A 20,331-nucleotide genomic window follows, 5' to 3' on the forward strand; every position below is an offset into this window, starting at 1 on the left:
TTTGCTCTCTGAAATAACGTTCTCGCCTTCCACACATTCTTCAACGCTCCCAGAACATTCACCCCCTCCCCCACCATATGACTCACTTCCGCTTCCATGGTCCATCCGCTGCTAAATTCACTTCCAATTATCTAAAACACTTCACTTCCTCCAGTTTTTCTCCATTCAAACTTACCTCCCAACTGACTTGTCCCTCAACCCTACTGAACCTAATACCCTTGATCTTATTCACATTTACTCTCAGCTCTCTTCTTTCACACCCGAATCAGCCATCAGCGGTGTATCATCAGCGAACAACAATTGACTCACTTCCCAAGCCCTCTCATCCACAGCAGACTGCATACTTGCCCCTCTCCAAAACTCTTGCATTCACCTCCCTAACAACCCCATCCATAAACATATCAAACCACCATGGACACATCACGCACCTCTGCCGCAAACCGACGTTTACTGGGAACCAATCACATTCTTCCCTTCCTACTCGTACACATGCCTTACATCCTTGGTAAAAACTTTTCTTTGCTTCCAGCAGCTTACCTCCCACACCATATACTGTTAACACCTTCCACAAAGCATCTCTATCAACCCATCATATGCCTGCTCCAGATGCAAATCAATCTATTTTTCTATATATGATAGATAGAAACTGAAACTGAAAACGTTCAAGTTCTCGACTCCGTGGGGATACTCTGTGGAGATAACAGTCGTTTGTCACAAGAGGCAGCGCGCGAGTGGAAGCCAAATATCACAGACGCCATTGACACTGAGGATGTCGGATGAACCATGACGGATTTTTCGTTGAAGTTATAGACATGTTTTGACGCTCGTGGTGAAGCACTGAGCGAGACCTGGTGACTCAAGACCCATAATCTGGTGTTCCTGAGGATCATTATTGGAATTATTCTGATGATGAATCATATGGCATGAGCATTTATGGTGAAGAGGATGCAGGCGATGTGAATCTTAATTGCAAGTCCTCTAACACGTCCCAGAAATCATCTGCTTCTATTGTGTCAGCATCATCTTCAGGATTGGACTCACAAATGAAAGAGTACATGAGAGAGATTGAAAAAGAATTGGCGTCTACTAACATTGGAGACACTCTCACTACCACTCACAATGATATTAATGGAGATGACAAGTATCCCTGGGGATGGGGAGAAAGAATACTTCCCACGTATTCCCTGCGTGTCGTAGAAGGCGACTAAAAGGGGAGGGAGCGGGTGGCTGGAAATCCTCCCCTCTCGTTTTTTTTTCAATTTTCCAAAAGAAGGAACAGAGAAGGGGGCCAGGTGAGGATATTCCCTCGAAGGCCCAGTCCTCTGTTCTTAACGCTACCTCGCTATCGCGGGAAATGGCGAATAGTACGAAAGAAAAAGAAAGAATATATATATATATATATATATATATATATATATATATATATATATATATATATATATATATATATATATATAGGGTGTTTTGGTCGAGGTGGTGTGCAAAGTGAGAGGGTTAGGGAAAATGATTTGGTAAACAGAGAAGAGGTAGTAAAAGCTTTGCGGAAGATGAAAGCCGGCAAGGCAGCAGGTTTGGATGGTACTGCAGTGGAATTTATTAAAAAAGGGGGTGACTGTATTATTGACTGGTTGGTAAGGTTATTTAATGTATGTATGACTCATGGTGAGGTGCCTGAGGATTGGCGGAATGCGTGCATAGTGCCATTGTACAAAGGCAAAGGGGATAAGAGTGAGTGCTCAAATTACAGAGGTATAAGTTTGTTGAGTATTCCTGGTAAATTATATGAGAGGGTATTGATTGAGAGGGTGAAGGCATGTACAGAGCATCAGATTGGGGAAGAGCAGTGTGGTTTCAGAAGTGGTAGAGGATGTGTGGATCAGGTGTTTGCTTTGAAGAATGTATGTGAGAAATACTTAGAAAAGCAAATGGATTTGTATGTAGCATTTATGGATCTGGAGAAGGCATATGATAGAGTTGATAGAGATGCTCTGTGGAAGGTATTAAGAATATATGGTGTGGGAGGCAAGTTGTTAGAAGCAGTGAAAAGTTTTTATCGAGGATGTAAGGCATGTGTACGTGTAGGAAGAGAGGAAAGTGATTGGTTCTCAGTGAATGTAGGTTTGCGGCAAAGGTGTGTGATGTCTCCATGGTTGTTTAATTTGTTTATGGATGGGGTTGTTAGGGAGGTAAATGCAAAAGTTTTGGAAAGAGGGGCAAGTATGAAGTCTGTTGGGGATGAGAGAGCTTGGGAAGTGAGTCAGTCGTTGTTCGCTGATGATACAGCACTGGTGGCTGATTCATGTGAGAAACTGCAGAAGCTGGTGACTGAGTTTGGTGAAGTGTGTGAAAGAAGAAAGTTAAGAGTAAATGTGAATAAGAGCAAGGTTATTAGGTACAGTAGGGTTGAGGGTCAAGTCAATTGGGAGGTAAGTTTGAATGGAGAAAAACTGGAGGAAGTAAAGTGTTTTACATATCTGGGAGTTGATCTGGCAGCGGATGGAACCATGGAAGCGGAAGTGGATCATAGTGTGGGGGAGGGGGCGAAAATCCTGGGAGCCTTGAAGAATGTGTGGAAGTCGAGAACATTATCTCGGAAAGCAAAAATGGGTATGTTTGAAGGAATATTGGTTCCAACAATGTTGTATGGTTGCGAGGCGTGGGCTATGGATAGAGTTGTGCGCAGAAGGATGGATGTGCTGGAAATGAGATGTTTGAGGACAATGTGTGGTGTGAGGTGGTTTGATCGAGTAAGTAACGTAAGGGTAAGAGAGATGTGTGGAAATAAAAAGAGCGTGGTTGAGAGAGCAGAAGAGGGTGTTTTGAAATGGTTTGGGCACATGGAGAGAATGAGTGAGGAAAGATAGACCAAGAGGATATATGTGTCGGAGGTGGAGGGAACGAGAAGTGGGAGACCAAATTGGAGGTGGAAAGATGGAGTGAAAAAGATTTTGTGTGATCGGGGCCTGAACATGCAGGAGGGTGAAAGGAGGGCAAGGAATAGAGTGAATTGGATCGATGTGGTATACCGGGGTTGACGTGCTGTCAGTGGATTGAATCAGGGCATGTGAAGCGTCTGGGGTAAACCATGGAAAGCTGTGTAAGTATGTATATTTGCGTGTGTGGACGTATGTATATACATGTGTATGGGGGTGGGTTGGGCTATTTCTTTAGTCTGTTTCCTTGCGCTACCTCGCAAACGCGGGAGACAGCGGCAAAAAAAAAAAAAAAAAAAAAAAAAAAAATATATATATATATATATATATATATATATATATATATATATATATATATATATATATATATATATATATATTGGAAAGGATCACAATTTTGCGCGTGATCAAGAAATTCCTATGAGTTCACAGGGAAAATGAAACACGATAAGTTCTCAAGTGCACTTTCGTGCAATACTAATCACATCATCAGGGGAGACACAAGAGAGAAATATACAGTCTGTTGATATACATCGAAGAGACGAAGCTAGGACGCCATTTGGACAATCGCATGTTTACCAAATGGCGTCCTAGCTTCGTCTCTTCGATGTATATCAACTGAATGTTATATTTCTCTCTTGTGTCTCCCGTGATGATGTGATTATTACACGAAAGTGCACTTGGGAACTTATCGTGTTTCATTTTCCCTTGGACTCAAAGGAATATATATATATATATATATATATATATATATATATATATATATATATATATATATATATATATATATATATATATACATATATACAGATAGATAGATAGATAGATTTAATAAATAAATAGATATTGAGCAAAGAAAAAAGGAACTCCCATAACTGTACTCGTGAATCAGATCATAAATGAAGTGAGAATATGAAGAAACCAAACCATCAACAAACAGCAACAAAAGAGGATTCGCTGAAAACGTTCTTCTAACCAACATTTCGCCAACAGAGACAAAACATGACGATAAATGATGTAAAACGCGACCAAGACTCATAAAAATCACGTGATAGCAGAGCTCACCTTAAGAAGGATCCCGAGGGTCACCTAGACATCACAAGTAAGTCCTCCATAATCCACTGACGAATATAAGAATCAGGGTCAACAACGAAGGAAAATGATCGACAGTCCAGTTACTGATATGACGTGACTGACAACGAAGCAATCACAAGGACTCCGCCATTCCTTATGACATGTATGGCTACACTGTTGCCGACAAGGCTGATCAGCAGGGGCACCAAGGTCTAGGGCTAAAGTCTGCTGGTTATACCCACCGATACCTGGTCAGTCCTCTCTCCCCCTCACCCGCCAACACAGACGGCTTCTTTCCTAATCTCCCGCCATCACTTTCAGTCCTGCCTAAACTACTAACAGGAAAGGCTTCCCTCACAACCTGCCATCATTGCCTTCCCGCTGGGTTTACATGGCGTTACCAGTACACAGGACATTTTCTCTTCACTCATTTCACCCAAATAAAGTAATTCAGAGAGAGAGAGAGAGAGAGAGAGAGAGAGAGAGAGAGAGAGAGAGAGAGAGAGAGAGAGAGAGAGAGATATGAAAAGGATTTTCATTCATGCCACCACAGACCCTACCCCCTGCTAACGTGTTCCTCCCTCCCGTGATCAGTAATCACCCCACCGTTACCTACATCACGATCTCTGTCGTGAACCCTAAACATTCGACCCACGTCATCACACACCATCACCCCCTACAGTAGATGCCACACCCTGAACTCCACTCCGGAGTTTCTCTCCACCCATTACCTAAAGAAAAATTCTCCCCGAGCCTCACTCGTAGTCTCCATGTGTCTGTTGTGCGGAGATCCCATCTCTGTGCCTCACCTCAGAGTCTACTTGATAATATTTCCAAGAGCTTCCTCTCAGATAACAATGCTCTCTCTCATCTCTCGAGTCTCCAGAAAATCTTGAGCCTTGCATGAGAACTTTTTAAGCCTTACCTACGCGAGTCTCTCCTTGAACCTTTGACCTTCTCCCCTCAGGTGAGCTTCGCTCAGCCTTGCTTACGTCGCCTCTTTGAGCCTTACCTGAGGTCAAGCTCGTCGGGGTGTCTAGAGGTGAAGTTATACAGCACAACGTACAGGTTGGTAGGCAGGAGGCGGTGCGGCTTCTGCGGAGAGATGGCAAGTTAGTGGTGGTAGGAGGCACCCCAGGTGGGCATTGCAGAGGTGGGGAGGCGGCAGTGAAGGATAGGTGAGGGAGGGGCAGATAAAGGTAAGGTGGAGAGAGGGAGATAAAGGTGGGTGTGAGGAAAAGGAAGGGAGAACCAGAGAGGTCACGAAAGTGGAGGTACAGAAAGAGGTACAGCGGAGGTACGGAAGGAAGATGTTTAGCTGTAGGTACAGAATGAAGGTGATGATGGTAGAAGCCCAGATGGAGACTTGAAGGTGGAGGATGAAAGTAGACTTAAGGGACAAGGGTCGCCCTGGACACTGGTGTGTTATGAAATTAATCTATCTAATGACGAATGTTTTTCTAGAGCCAAAAGAAAAGGAATTTAGAGGGAGTACAAGTTATATCTAATCTTAAAGACACTCTCTTGAGAGAACTTGAAAGTCTGATCAACAGTGACACATAATTTGAGATCAGATTTAAAGAGCACAACATAAAGTACAGCATGTTTCTCTTTTTTAGCCTAAATGTAAAATCCAGAACGTAACTATCTCCTATTGACATGATACAGGGGAACACTCACTGGCAACGATCATGAAAATGGTCTCAGTCATGACACTTTGAAAACCCTGCATCATGAAGGACATTCAAGAGCTGTCAAGTCTGAGGGAAGCTGGGACTGGCGGCAGTCAGGCCATATGGTTGTCAGGTCGGGAAACAGTCAAATCAAAGGTCATGTAAAGGAAGCACTCAAGTGATGCTCAGATCAACTGGAAGTCGGGTCTGACTGCCAGCAGGGTGGGTGCGCGGCTGTCATTTCAAAATGAAGTCATGAGGAGTTTGAATGGCTGTCAAGCAAGGGTATACTGTTGCAGGAAGCAGACAATTAGGAAAAATCAGATAAGACTATGGTCAGGTCAGTGGATTACATATGGAACAGTCAGGCCTAGAAGGTCAGGTCAAGGGACAGTCAAGTCAGTGGATATTCAAAGGACACGCAAGCCTGCAAGCAGATAGCTCCCCTGACACTCATGATCAGCTGGAGTTTGATCAGAGGACCGTGAAATAAAGGGGCCATTACCTCACGGACAGTCGTGTCGGTCAACAGGCTGTCCAGGCTGGGGTTCACAACGTCAGCGGTGGGGGGAGGGTGAAATCATGGAGAGTGACCTAAGACGGCTGTTACTTCAAGGATGGTCTGGGACGCAGAAAGTTACACCTGCAGGTAATCACGGTCAGTTTTTGGTTCAACTTAAGGTACGATCAAGTCACGGGTCTGTCATGTCTGAAAGCCAACGGGTCAGACGGCATTCAGGGCAAGGGCGGTCAGAAGATGGGGCTGTCGGTTCAGAAGTTTGGAACGTGGCGGTTGGGTGGCCCCCACAGGTGCAAGCTGTACCATAGTAAGCCTTCATGCGATATATGGCACTCATGTTACTATCATTATCATCATTATCATTCCTGTCATTCCCGTTGGCCAGTTGTGGTTATCAAGGGGAGAAGAACAAGTCAAATGAGTCGACGTCTTAACCATACCAGAAGGGAGTGGTGGTCGAGGCCACTTGGATGGGGGAAGACCTTATCAAAGACACATGGGAGGGAGAGGCAGTCGCCTCAGGTGTGTGTCGGTGTCTGGACCCTACGGTCTCTAGAGGTGCCGCCAGGGGCACGGCGGTCTAGGAAGGTAAACACTCATCAACGACACAAGTGTATCGTGAGGGTCTCGAGCAATGCCGCCTGACTTAGGCCTTACAAGGTCGAGCTTTTGCTTTTTTGGCGAGCTGTGATCGAGACACGGAGAGGAAAAGGTGGGTGGGGGAGGGTCACTTGGGAACAGCATACTGACAACTCTACGAGGCTGCATCAGCAAGAGGTCAGTAGATATAACTAATGTGATACAATCATGGATTCTCATTCATTGTCTACCTTAGGTACACTACTATGAATAACCTTACTACATCTCTCCAGTGTTCAATACATTATAGAACTGAGAGCACCTTACATCTAGTGGCACGCTAGATAGAGATGAGGGTAATGTTTGGAGGTGTGAGGGGGGGGGGGGGTACCAGGGGCAGCAGCATGCGTCACTGTAGGGAGTCAAGTAGCGGTGCTGGGGCTATGGTCTCACTACTCTAACAATCTACCAGGATCATCATCATGAGGCACAGCTACTCTCATACTTTAAAAAGAAAAGTAATATCTATCTACATACTATTTACATTCAATTGACAGTAATATTTCTTTTTTTTTTTTCAAAGTTATAGATTCCATCACAGAAAAAAGATGTTTTCTTCTTACGAGTAAGGGTAATACATCTGGACAGTAAGGGTAATACATCTGGACACTAAGCTGGAGAGCCACCAGGTTTACCTTTGGGCTGATCGAAAAAGACTCAAGATTTAATTCTGATTTCGAAAACTTTCGTTGGACATCTCCAGATGAGACACATGACAAACGCCTCATAGAGAATGATGAGGTCCCCATGTCGACACTCGCAACACACGTGTGTACGCCACAACCAAGAACTCCTCCTGGACTACGGGATAAACCTCCGACTTTCAGTAAACAACAATTTTTTTTCCTTTGCATCAGCATGATATTCACCGTCAAGAGACGCTTGCTGAGCTGTGAGTACTGACACTCCCCCTCGATTCACAGTACTCAGCGTTCACATGCTCAGGAATCATGGTGTTCCATGGATGAGGGGACGGAAGACTGCTCCTGCTACGTGCAGTTGAACGCTCCCCTCGCCACGTCAGAACACAGTAGACTTAACAGGTACCCTTCGTGTTACCTGATACTAGCCCACGTCGATAACCCAAACCATTAGCGAGATTACCATCCCCTGTAAACCCATCACCAGACCCAGGGTGCAGCTGGCAGCCAGGCAAGACTTGTCAGTATTGTCAGGCCTGGGGGAGCTGAGGTGAGGGGAGACGAGAGGGAGTTACTGGGTATGCGGCAAGTGGAGGTGAGGGACAGGTGGAGGCGAGGGGCAGGTGGATGCAAGGGGCTGGTGGATGCAAAGGGCAGGTGGAGGCAAGGGGAAGGTGGAGGCGAGTGGCAGGTGGAGGCAAGGGGCAGGTGGAGGCAAGAGGCAGGGGGAGGCAAGGGGCAGGTGGAGGTGAAGAGCTGGTGGAGGCAAGAGGCAGGTGAAGGCAAGAGGCAGGGGGAGGCAAGGGGCAGGTGGAGGCAAGGGGCAGGAGGAAGCAAGAGGTAGGTGGAGGCAAGAGGCAGGTGGAGGCAAGAGGCAGGTGGAGGCAAGGGGCAGGTGGAGGCAAGGGGCAGGTGGGGGCAAGAGGCAGGTGGAGGCAAGGGGCAGGTGGAGGCGAGGGGCTGGTGGAGGCGAGGGGCTGGTGGATGCAAGGGGCAGGAGGAGGCGAGGGGAAGGTGGAGGCAAGGGGCAGGTAGAGGCAAGAGGCAGGTGGAGGCAAGAGGTAGGTGGAGGTGAGGGGCAGGTGGAGGCGAGGGGCTGGTGGAGGCGAGGGGAAGGTGGATGCAAGGGGCAGGAGGAGGCGAGGGGCAGGAGGAGGCGAGGGGCAGATGGAGGCGAGGGGCAGGTAGAGGCAAGAGGCAGGTGGAGGCAAGAGGCAGGTGGAGGCGAGGGGCAGGTGGATGCAAGGGGCAGGAGGAGGCGAGGGGCAGGTGGAGGCAAGGGGCAGGTGGAGGCAAGGGGCAGGTAGAGGCAAGAGGCAGGTGGGGGTGAGGGGCAGGTGGATGCAAGGTGTAGGAGGAGGCGAGAGGCAGGTGGAGGCAAGAGGCAGGTGGAGGCGAGGGGCAGGTGAAGGCGAGGGGCAGGTGGATGCAAGGTGTAGGAGGAGGCGAGGGGCAGGTGGAGGCAAGAGGCAGGTGGAGGCAAGGGGCTGGTGGAGGTGGGGGCCAGCTGCAGGTGTGGTTAGGGAGAAGTGAGGGGCAGGTAGAGGTGGGGGGCAATAACGAGTAAGGAGATAGACGAGAAGAAAAATGGATGAAGGGCTGAGAGAGAGAGAGAGAGAGAGAGAGAGAGAGAGAGAGAGAGAGAGAGAGAGAGAGAGAGAGAGAGAGAGAGAGAGAGCAGGAAGTGTCATCCAGGCCGCAACACTCCAATTAATCGATGCCCGGCCCGGCCCGGCCCTTAGTGGGAGCTGCTCACCGTGGCTGCCCGGCTTACTGGCCGGATTACTGAGGCTGCGGATTACAGCAAGTGTGGATTACTGAGGACGTGGGATTATTGGCAATGGCACTGCTTATGGTTTATTGGAATTAACTGATTTATCTGGGGGATCACTGGCTCTTGGGAGGGGGGGGGAGGGCTTATATAGGGATGGGAATTACGGAAGATCTGTGGATGAAGGTCCACAGGGCCGGGGGATGCCGGTGTGTTTACCGACGCCATTACTGTGTTACTGATGGCCTGGTTGGGGGGGGGGGGCTGGTTTAGCGCAAAACTGACGAGGAAGGGGAGGATTTACGGTGGGGGGGGGGGGGAAGGGGAGGATTTACGGTGGGGGGGGTGGGGAAGGGGAGGATTTACGGTGGGGGGGGGTGGGGAAGGGGAGGATTTACGGTGGGGGCAAGGATGGATTTACGCTACTAACGCGAGAACCTGTGGGGGACCTTCTAACTCGTAGTAGTTCAACAGTGGGTCCCAGTGTTGCTGAGGAATACAACGGGGCTGGACAGTGGGTCAAGTGTTGCTGAAGTACTATAGCACTGTTCAACAGTGGGTCAAGTACTATAGCAGTGTTCAACAGTGGGTCAAGTACTATAGCAGTGTTCAACAGTGGGTCAAGTAGTGTTACTAAAGTACTATAGCAGTGTTCAACAGTGGGTCAAGTACTATAGCAGTGTTCAACAGTGGGTCAAGTACTATAGCAGTGTTCAACAGTGGGTCAAGTAGTGTTACTAAAGTACTATAGCAGTGTTCAACAGTGGGTCAAGTACTATAGCAGTGTTCAACAGTGGGTCAAGTAGTGTTACTAAAGTACTATAGCAGTGTTCAACAGGGGGTTGAGAGCTGTCCAGACACAAAGACGTGCTTATGAAATAGTTCACAGTTGTTAGCACAGACCAATGTTCATTAAGGATGTGGCAGTAGAACATGAACGAGTTCAAGTGTGGGTTCAGTATTGAGGCCCTCATGGCATACGTGTGTAGGTTCAGCAGTAAGGCCGGCAGCTGGGATACGTGGGTAGGTTCAGCTATAAGACCGGCTGCTTGGATACGTGGGTGGGTTCAGCAATAAAGCCGGTTCGCTGCGATACGCGGGTGAGTTCAGCAGTGAGGCCGGCTCTCTGCGATACGTGGGTGGGTTCAGCAGTGAGGCCAGCTCTCTGCGATACGTGGGTGGGTTCAGCAGTGAGGCCGGCTCTCTGCGATACGTGGGTGGGTTCAGCAGTGAGGCCGGCTCTCTGCGATACGTGGGTGGGTTCAGCAGTGAGGCCGGCTCTCTGCGATACGTGGGTGGGTTCAGCAGTGAGGCCGGCTCTCTGGGATACGTGGGTGGGTCCAGCAATAAGGCCGGCTAGCTGGGGATGCGTGGGTGGGCTCAGCAATAAGGCCGCTCGCTGGGGTACGTGGGTGGGCTCAACAGAGGCCGGTTCGCTGGGATACGTGGGTGGGTTCAGCAGCAAAGTCGGCTCGCTGAGATACGCTGTTGAGTTCTGCAATAAGGCCAGCTAGCTGGGATACGTGAGTGGGTTCAGCAGAGAGGCCGACTCGCTGAGATACGTGGGTAGGTTCAGCAGTGATGCCGGCTGCTGGGATAAATGGGTACGTTCAGCAGTAAGGCCGGCTCGCTGCGATATGTGGGTGGGTTCAGCAGTAAGGCTGGCTCGCTGGGATATGTGGGTGGTTCAGCAGTAAGGCTGGCTCGCTGCGATATGTGGGTGGGTTCAGCAGTAAGGTTGGCTCACTGGGATATGTGGGTGGGTTCAGCAGTAAGGTTGGCTCGCTGGGATATGTGGGTGGGTTCAGCAGTAAGGTTGGCTCGCTGGGATATGTGGATGGGTTCAGCAGTAAGGTTGGCTCGCTGGGATATGTGGGTGGGTTCAGCAGTAAGGTTGGCTCGCTGGGATATGTGGATGGGTTCAGCAGTAAGGTTGGCTCGCTGGGATATGTGGATGGGTTCAGCAGTAAGGTTGGCTCGCTGGGATATGTGGATGGGTTCAGCAGTAAGGCCTAACTCATAAACAAGGGTTCAATAAGGTGTTCAGAATGTTCAACAACGAACATTAGCCTCCACAAGAGAAAACAGATATTCAGAAGTGGGGTCAAGGACGCTGGAACAGACGCGGGTCACCAGTCATTCATGGGTGCTGGTCACCAGAATGTAACAAAGGCTTCAGTAATGATGTCAAGCGGTCAACTGTGGAGTAACGGTTGCGTGATAAGGACCTTTTCTTGTTTCTGGTAAGTTAAAAAGGCTCAACTGTGGGCAAGTTTGTCTTAGCACACGAGGGGGTTTACCTGGAGTAACACACGAGAGGTTTACCAGGAGTAACACACGAGAAGGTTTACCAGGAGTAACACACGAGAGGGTTTACCTGGAGTAACACACGAGAGGGTTTACCAGGAGTAACATACGAGAAGGTTTACCTGGAGTAACACACGAGAGGGTTTACCTGGAGTAACACACGAGAAGGTTTACCTGGAGTAACACACGAGAGGGTTTACCTGGAGTAACACACGAGAAGGTTTACCTGGAGTAACACACGAGAGGGTTTACCTGGAGTAACACACGAGGGTTTACCAGGAGTAACACACGAGAGGGTTTACCGGGAGTAACACACGAGAGGGTTTACCGGGAGTAACATACGAGGGTTTACCTGGAGTAACACACGAGAAGGTTTACCTGGAGTAACACACGAGGGTTTACCTGGAGTATCACAAGAGAGGGTTTACCAGGAGTAACACACGAGGGTTTACCAGGAGTAACACACGAGAAGGTTTACCTGGAGTAACACACGAGAGGAGCTACCTGGGGTAACACAAGAGAGGGTTTACCAGGAGTAACACACGAGGGTTTACCAGGAGTAACACACGAGAAGGTTTACCTGGAGTAACACACGAGAGGGTTTACCGGGAGTAACACACGAGGGTTTACCAGGAGTAACATACGAGGGTTTACCTGGAGTAACACACGAGAAGGTTTACCTGGAGTAACACACGAGAGGGTTTACCAGGAGTAACACATGAGGGTTTACCAGGAGTAACACACGAGGGTTTACCTGAAGTAACACACGAGGGTTTACCTGGAGTAACACACGAGAGGGTTTACCTGGAGTAACACACGGGAGGGTTTACCGGGAGTAATACATGAAATGCTTTACCAAGACTTAGGTGGCTAGAACGCTTGTAAAGGGTTCAAAAGGAGACGTGTTTGAGTTGTGAAGACGGTTACTTAAACAAGTACAGTGGCTTGACGAGAGCAGGTGGCTAGGACATAAGAGTTCAACAGGATCATAGGGTGTTGAAACACAGGAAAGACTTCAATGAGGAAACAGTAGGAATTCACAAATGGGATTAACAGGAACTGGACTGCTGAGGAAGAGGAAAATGTTCAACAAGAGCTGGATTGTTGTAGTGGAGGAAAAGGTTCAACAAGAGCTGGATTGTTGTAGTGGAGGAAAAGGTTCAACAAGAGCTGGATTGTTGTAGTGGAGAAAAAGGTTCAACAAGAGCTGGATTGTTGTAGTGGAAGAAAAATATCAACAAGAGCTGGATTGTTGTAGTGGAGAAAAAAGGTTCAACAAGAGCTGGATTGTTGTAGTGGAGGAAAAGGTTCAACAAGAGCTGGATTGTTGTAGTGGAGGAAAATGTTCAACAAGAGCTGGATTGTTGCAGTGGAGGAAAAGGCTCAACAAGAGCTGGATTGTTGTAGTGGCGAAAAAGGTTCAACAAGAGCTGGATTGTTGTAGTGGAGGAAAAGGTTCAACAAGAGCTGGATTGTTGTAGTGGAGAAAAAGGTTCAACAAGAGCTGGATTGTTGTAGTGGAAGAAAAATATCAACAAGAGCTGGATTGTTGTAGTGGAGAAAAAGGTTCAACAAGAGCTGGATTGTTGTAGTGGAGGAAAAGGTTCAACAAGAGCTGGATTGTTGTAGTGGAGAAAAAGGTTCAACAAGAGCTGGATTGTTGTAGTGGAGAAAAAGGTTCAACAAGAGCTGGATTGTTGTAGTGGAGGAAAAGGTTCAACAAGAGCTGGATTGTTGTAGTGGAAGAAAAATATCAACAAGAGCTGGATTGTTGTAGTGGAGAAAAAGGTTCAACAAGAGCTGGATTGTTGTAGTGGAGGAAAAGGTTCAACAAGAGCTGGATTGTTGTAGTGGAAGAAAAATATCAACAAGAGCTGGATTGTTGTAGTGGAGAAAAAGGTTCAACAAGAGCTGGATTGTTGTAGTGGAAGAAAAATATCAACAAGAGCTGGATTGTTGTAGTGGAGAAAAAGGTTCAACAAGAGCTGGATTGTTGTAGTGGAGGAAAAGGTTCAACAAGGGCTGGATTGTTGTAGTGGAGAAAAAGGTTCAACAAGAGCTGGATTGTTGTAGTGGAAGAAAAATATCAACAAGAGCTGGATTGTTGTAGTGGAGGAAAAGGTTCAACAGGAACTGGATTGTTGTAGTGGAGAAAAAGGTTCAACAGGAGTAGAGTTCTTAGGACTAACTAAAGGCTAAACAGGAACAAGGCTTGTAGAACAAGAGAAATGGTTCAGCAGAACTTGTGTTCTAGAGAAGATAAACGAGTTCAACGGGAAGGGAATTACGGTACACAAAATTCTTCAGAGGAAAGGGGTTCAACAGTAAGAGCGTTCGTAGAACACAAGAGGTTTTTAACAGAATCATGGCTACTGGAACGCAAGGAACAGTTTTACATCAGGGGTGTTGCAACACAAGGTACGACACATGCAATGTTGTTGAAAAGCAAAAAGAAACAATGCCTCTAGAACGTAAAAACACAAGTTCGAAAGGAGCCGCGATGTTGGAACACAAGAAAGGGTCGAATAGGAAAAAGGTTGTCGGAACACAAGGAAATGTTCAATAGGAGCCAAATTGTTGGAACATAAGTCAGGGTTCACGGAAGGGAAGAATGACTGGAACATAACTAACAGATCTGTCGGTGCAAGTTTCTTAGAATATAAAAAAGTTCGAGAAAAATAGTATTGGAAGGCGTACAAAATATGGTTCAAAAGGAGAAGGTGGCTTGACAGCAGACAGAGTTCAGAAATAGAACTCATGGTACACAAAGTCTTCAACAAGATCAGTGTCATTAGGATACAAGGAAGGGTTCAACAATAGTAAGGCTGTCACAACAGAAGGAAGGGTTGTTGTAGGTGCAGGGTCACTGAAGATAAAAAAAAAAGGGGAGGGACGCTTAACAAAGTTGATGAAACAAATGGAAAGGTTCAATAGTTGTAGGATTATGGGGATAAAAGGTTCAACAAAAACAAGGCTTTTCAAGGACATAAGGTAAAGGTTCAACTGCAATAGGGTTCTTGGGACACAGGGCTAGCTTCGCTAGAAGGATTGCTGGAGCACGGGGAAAAATTCAATGGGACACGGGGCTGGCTTCACTGGAAGGATTGTCGGAGAACGGGAAAGATTTCAACGGGAGTTGCTTGGACACAAGAATGAGTTCATTTCCAGGATAGTTGGGACAGAAATGGCCCAACAGGAACAGGGTCATTGCGCACAAAAGCCATGATAAGACACACCACTGCTCCGGTAAAATGGTTCGGCATGAACACGTACGTCTTAACACACAGTATTATTAACAGAAGCAAGGCAGTCGGGGGAGTACGGTTGATGGGACATAAGCTTTAATGAAAGAAAACTGTTGAGAAATTAACAAGGAACAGTAAGTATAGGGTTGTGGGAACAGAATAAAAGATTCAACGGAAAAGTTGCATGCGTCTTAGAAAGATTTAAACAAAGACTTCCTCTTTCTTTCAAGGAGTCGTAAGGAAGGTTTTAAAAAATGCAAGCGCTGTTGTTGCATAATGAACGGTTCAAAAGGACCTAATTGTGAGGATAAAGAGAAGGGTTCGAAACGTACATGGTTAGTGGGAAATGAGAAAAGGTTCAACAGCAGCGAGTTGAGAACAAAGAAAGGTTCACCAGGAGTAGATCCGTGTATAAGGAAGAGTTCAATAAACGTTGAGGTGTATGGACAAAAGGCAGGGTCTACAGTTTCTTGGTAGACAAGGGTACGTTTAACACAGAGTTGATGGGACATGAGGAATGTCCAACACTTGAGGATACAAAGACAGGCTCAGCACATGGTTGTAGGTATACAGGCGAACGTTCAACAGCAACAAGATTGCTGGGAAATATGCAAGGACTCAACAAGTACATGAGTCTTGGGACACAAGAAAAGGCCCAACAAAAGTAGGGTTGCTAGGTCAGAGGGATAGGCCCAGCAAGAGCAGGGGTCACAGGACACAGGAAAATGTACAAGAGAAAGGTTACTGAAACACAAGCAAGCGTTAAACAAAAGCAGGGTCGCCGAGACAGAAGAAAAGGTTCAAAACGCGCAAGACTGTCGGTAGGCGAGAAGAGGTTCAAGAACAGGAGCTGGGAAAAAAATGAAGGGTAAAATAAGACTAGGGTCGTCAAGACGGAGGGAGGAGTTCAAGAGGAGCAGATCAGAAAACAAGAAACGGTGCCACAGAAGGCCCAGGGTGGTGGCTCTGCTATTGGCATTCTTTGCATTTAAAAGCGTGTCGGGGAAACATGAATGTGGACGTGAAATTGCATACAGCCGTGTTTGTATTAGATCACCAAGAGGAGGATGATAGATAGATAGATAGATAGATAGATAGATAGATAGATAGATAGATAGATAGATAGAGAGAGAGAGAGAGAGAGAGAGAGAGAGAGAGAGAGAGAGAGAGAGAGAGAGAGAGAGAGAGAGAGAGAGAGAGCCACATCAAACATCAAGGTGCATGAACTCCTCTTATAAATAATTCGTATCATTGCCCCATATGTCATCTTAATGGTAAGGCCAGTTATCAAGCTGCTCGTGGATTATACAGACAAACTGTTAGCATCATAGGACAAGAACAGTGACCTCATCCTGACCCCTTGAACCTCCGGAAGGTCAGGTCAAGTCGTGGTAATGAACACTTCAACTAATTACGTAATTCAAAGTAGGATGATGGATGCTTCTGCCATCCCCATAGTTTGCTACTGACAAAGATCAGGCAGTAGATGTTATAAAATACATTGAAAAAAATTCGTTTTCATCCAATCGAAATCTTTAAAAATGCTAATACATGATCGCGTGTTTGAGAGCATTTATGATACTGTAAGCTTAATGGATATGACGAAATAGTCACGGGTTTATTCCCAACTTCCAAAGGGCCTAACGACTCAACAATGGTTTACCAAAGCTTCTTTATATTAACCAGGAAGGACACTGATAAACCAGCGAACCAACAACCACTGACTAAAACTGTGTAACTTTCGTAGAACAGTTTAGTCTCTGACTTGACCATTAAGGATTCGGGCAAAAGTTTATATATATATATATATATATATATATATATATATATATATATATATATATATATATATATATATATAATCATTATTATTATATTTTGCTTTGTCGCTGTCTCCCGCGTTTGCGAGGTAGCGCAAGGAAACAGACGAAAGAAATGGCCCAACCCACCCCCATACACACATATATATACATACACGTCCACACACGCAAATATACATACCTATACATCACAATGTACACACACAGACATATACATATACACACACAGACATATACATATATACACATGCACACAATTCACACTGTCTGCCTTTATTCATTCCCATCGCCACCTCGACACACATGGAATAACATCCCCCTCCCCCCTAATGTTTGCGAGGTAGCGCTAAGAAAAGACAACAAAGGCCACATTCGTTCACACTCAGTCTCTAGCTGTCATGCAATAATGCCCGAAACCACAGCTCCCTTTCCACATCCAGGGCCCCACACAACTTTCCATGGTTTACCTCAGACGCTTCACATGCCCTGACTCAATCCACTGACAGCACGTCGACCCCGGTATACCACATCGATCCAATTCACTCTATTCTTTGCCCGCCTTTCACCCTCCTGAATGTTCAGGCCCCGATCACTCAAAATCTTTTTCACTCCATCTTTCCACCTCCAATTTGGTCTCCCACTTCTCCTCGTTCCCTCCACCTCCGACACATATATCTTCTTGGTCAATCTTTCCTCACTCATTCTCTCCATGTGCCCAAACCATTTCAAAACACCCTCTTCTGCTCTCTCAACCACGCTCTTTTTATTTCCTCCACACATCTCTCTTACCCTTACATTACTTACTCGATCAAACCACCTCACACCACATATTGTCCTCAAACATCTCATTTCCAGCACACCCACCCTCCTGCGCACAACTCCTATCCATAGCCCACGCCTCGCAACCATACAACATTGTTGGAACCACTATTCCTTCAAACATACCCATTTTTGCTTTCCGAGATAATGTTCTCGACTTCCACACATTCTTCAAGGCTCCCAGGATTTTCGCCCCCTCCCCCACCCTATGATTCACTTCCGCTTCCATGGTTCCATCCGCTGCCAGATCCACTCCCAGATATCTAAAACACTTTACTTCCTCCAGTTTTTCTCCATTCAAACTTACCTCCCAGTTGACTTGACCCTCAACCCTGCTGTACCTAATAACCTTGCTCTTATTCACATTTACTCTTAACTTTCTTCTTTCACACACTTTACCAAACTCAGTCACCAGCTTCTGCAGTTTCTCTATGAATCAGCCACCAGCGCTGTATCATCATCATATATATATATATATATATATATATATATATATATATATATATATATATATATATATATATATGCAGAACCTTCCCTTCACTGTGAAGAGATATATGCACAATCACCAGGGGAAAGAGAAAATTATAACGGCGAGATGTCGAGGACCACGTAACAAGTTTCACCAAAATCTCTGAGATCAGAACAATAGGAGAGTAACGTAGGAGAGATCACCAGTGAATCTTGTACAGCAAAAGTCGTACTGGTGATTAGAGAGAAGGGAATGGAATTCTAAGGTTCTGAGAAAGTGGGAGTCGAGACTTCCAAAATAATCTGGAGACAACAGATACGAGGAAAGTGGTGCAATAGTTGGAAGGGTTAGAACAGTCTCCTTTTGCAGGGATGGGCTGCACCAACGTATACTTCCAAAAAGAAGAAAAGTCTGGCTCTTCAAAGAGAAGTGAAATGGCCGAGCGAGGACTACAGCTAGCTCAGAGAGACAGTCCCTTAGAACTCGAGGTAGTATGCCACCTTGGTCGCATACTTTAGTGACAAAGCATGACACAATGCTCTCAGCTGTCATGACACAAAGTTTATGAGCCACAAAACATGAGCACCAAAACACAAGATCCTGGACCACTACGTAAAATATTTTGGGCCAGATATTATGAATTTTGTTGGTCATGAAACACATTTCCTTGGGTGACTGACCAACCGGCTATGTGTATGACCCAGAAGCACAAGATCCAGGGCTACAGACTGAAGATCTTGCACTTTCAATCTCATTTGGTGAAAAAAGCGAGACTCATTCGCTGACTAAACGTAAATACTGAGATCAGGAGACATGGGGGCACTGAACAGGGTTCTGGTCAATATGAATGTTAAATGTTATTCGTATCAAAGCTTTCCGTAAGATGAAATGTAACGAGGTGGCTGGAGCTGATGGTATTGCAGTTGAAATTCTTAAGAAAGAGGGTGACTTGTGTTGCTAATTGATTAGTTAGGATTCCAATGTACGAATGGATTATGGTGAGGTGTCTGAGGACTGGTGGAATGCATGTATAGTGTTACGGTATTATGGCAAAGGGGAAAAGGGTGACTATTCCAACTACGGATGTATACGTTTGTTAAGCGCACGTGGTCAGTTGTATAGGAGAGCAGTGACTGAGAGGGTGAAGGTATACGCAGAGCATCAGATTAGGGAGGAACAAAGTGGTTTCAGAAGTGGTTGAGGACGTAAGGATAAGGTGTTTACTTTAAGGAATGTGTGAGAAACAATCAGAGAAGCAGAGGGATTTGTATGTGGCTTTTATGGATCTGGGGAAAGCGGGTCTACGCCTGGTTGTACCTTGACCCAGGGAAAATCGGCACTTGGCTGTATCTTGACCTAGAGTCGCCTCGACACTTTACTGTACCTTTACGAAGGTTCGACACCTGGCTATAACTTGACCCAAGGTAGCTCGACACTTGGCCATACCTTGACCTAGGGTGGCTCGACACCTGGTTGCAACTTCAAGATGGTTCGACACCTGGCCGTACCTTGACCTAGGGCATATCGACACTTGACTGTATCTTGACCCAGAAAAGGTGGGAGAAAGGGCTGTGGCCATAGTCAGGCAAGGACACAGGCGGTGGCCACAGTGAGTGTGGGACACAGGGCGGTGGCCACAGTGAGTGTGGGACACAGGGCGGTGGCCACAGTGAGTGTGGGACACAGGGTGGTGGCCACAGTGTGGGCGGGACGGAGGGCGGCGGTCTTATTGCCATGCTTCACTTGCTGCCGGAAATGAAGAGATTCCGGTCTTCCGCGTCGCATCAGGTAATATAAAACATCAGCAGTTGCACACTGCGGTAAAGCCTGCAGCAGGGCCCCGCTCCACCTCCCCTGCAGCTGTACTTTCATTACAATTGTACTTCCCCTTGTATCCATACCTCCATTACAGCTGTGCCTCCCCTGCAGCAGGTACATCCTCACTGCAGTTATGCTGCAGTCTTGCATGACCTTGGCACTTGTGAACTACAGCCTGCAAAATTCCATTGCTGCTGGTAACACAGTCTACAAAATCATGATATTGTTGGTAATGTTTTATGTAATCTGACGCCAAGGCATAGCGGCTTAATTTGTATTCTGAAATCAGTGGCGAACAGCCACAAATTCACAGTCCAGCAGTATAACCTAGCCACGCTTGACGCAAGTAACTAGTCCGGTATTAGAACATAGCCAAGATTGATGCAATAGGATAACTATCCTATCCAAGCTTTACGGAACTAATTCACCGACCAGAAGTATAACCTAGCTAAGCTTGACGCAAGTAATTCACCCACCGTCCAGCAGCATAACCTACCCAACCTTGACGCAAGTAACCCACATAACGAAAGCATTACATGGGCAAGCTGAACAATAACGTAGCAATGAAGGATAAACATAAGCAAATCATAATACGCAGA

At 46.5% G+C, this 20,331-nt stretch overlaps 1 protein-coding gene across 1 annotated transcript in view; it reads right to left on the reverse strand.

Annotated features, from left to right (window-relative positions):
• The window catches only part of Stacl (SH3 and cysteine-rich domain-containing protein), an 898,939-nt gene that overhangs the window by 27,683 nt on the left and 850,925 nt on the right, over positions 1 to 20,331 (reverse strand). Inside the window, exon 19 of the mRNA XM_071674332.1 lies at positions 5,020 to 5,102. Coding sequence (XP_071530433.1) covers positions 5,020 to 5,102 — 83 coding nt within the window. The remainder of the gene's footprint in view (positions 1 to 5,019; positions 5,103 to 20,331) is intronic.

This window comes from Panulirus ornatus, chromosome 1, assembly GCF_036320965.1.
Source record: "Panulirus ornatus isolate Po-2019 chromosome 1, ASM3632096v1, whole genome shotgun sequence".
Taxonomy (NCBI): Eukaryota; Metazoa; Arthropoda; class Malacostraca; order Decapoda; family Palinuridae; genus Panulirus; species Panulirus ornatus.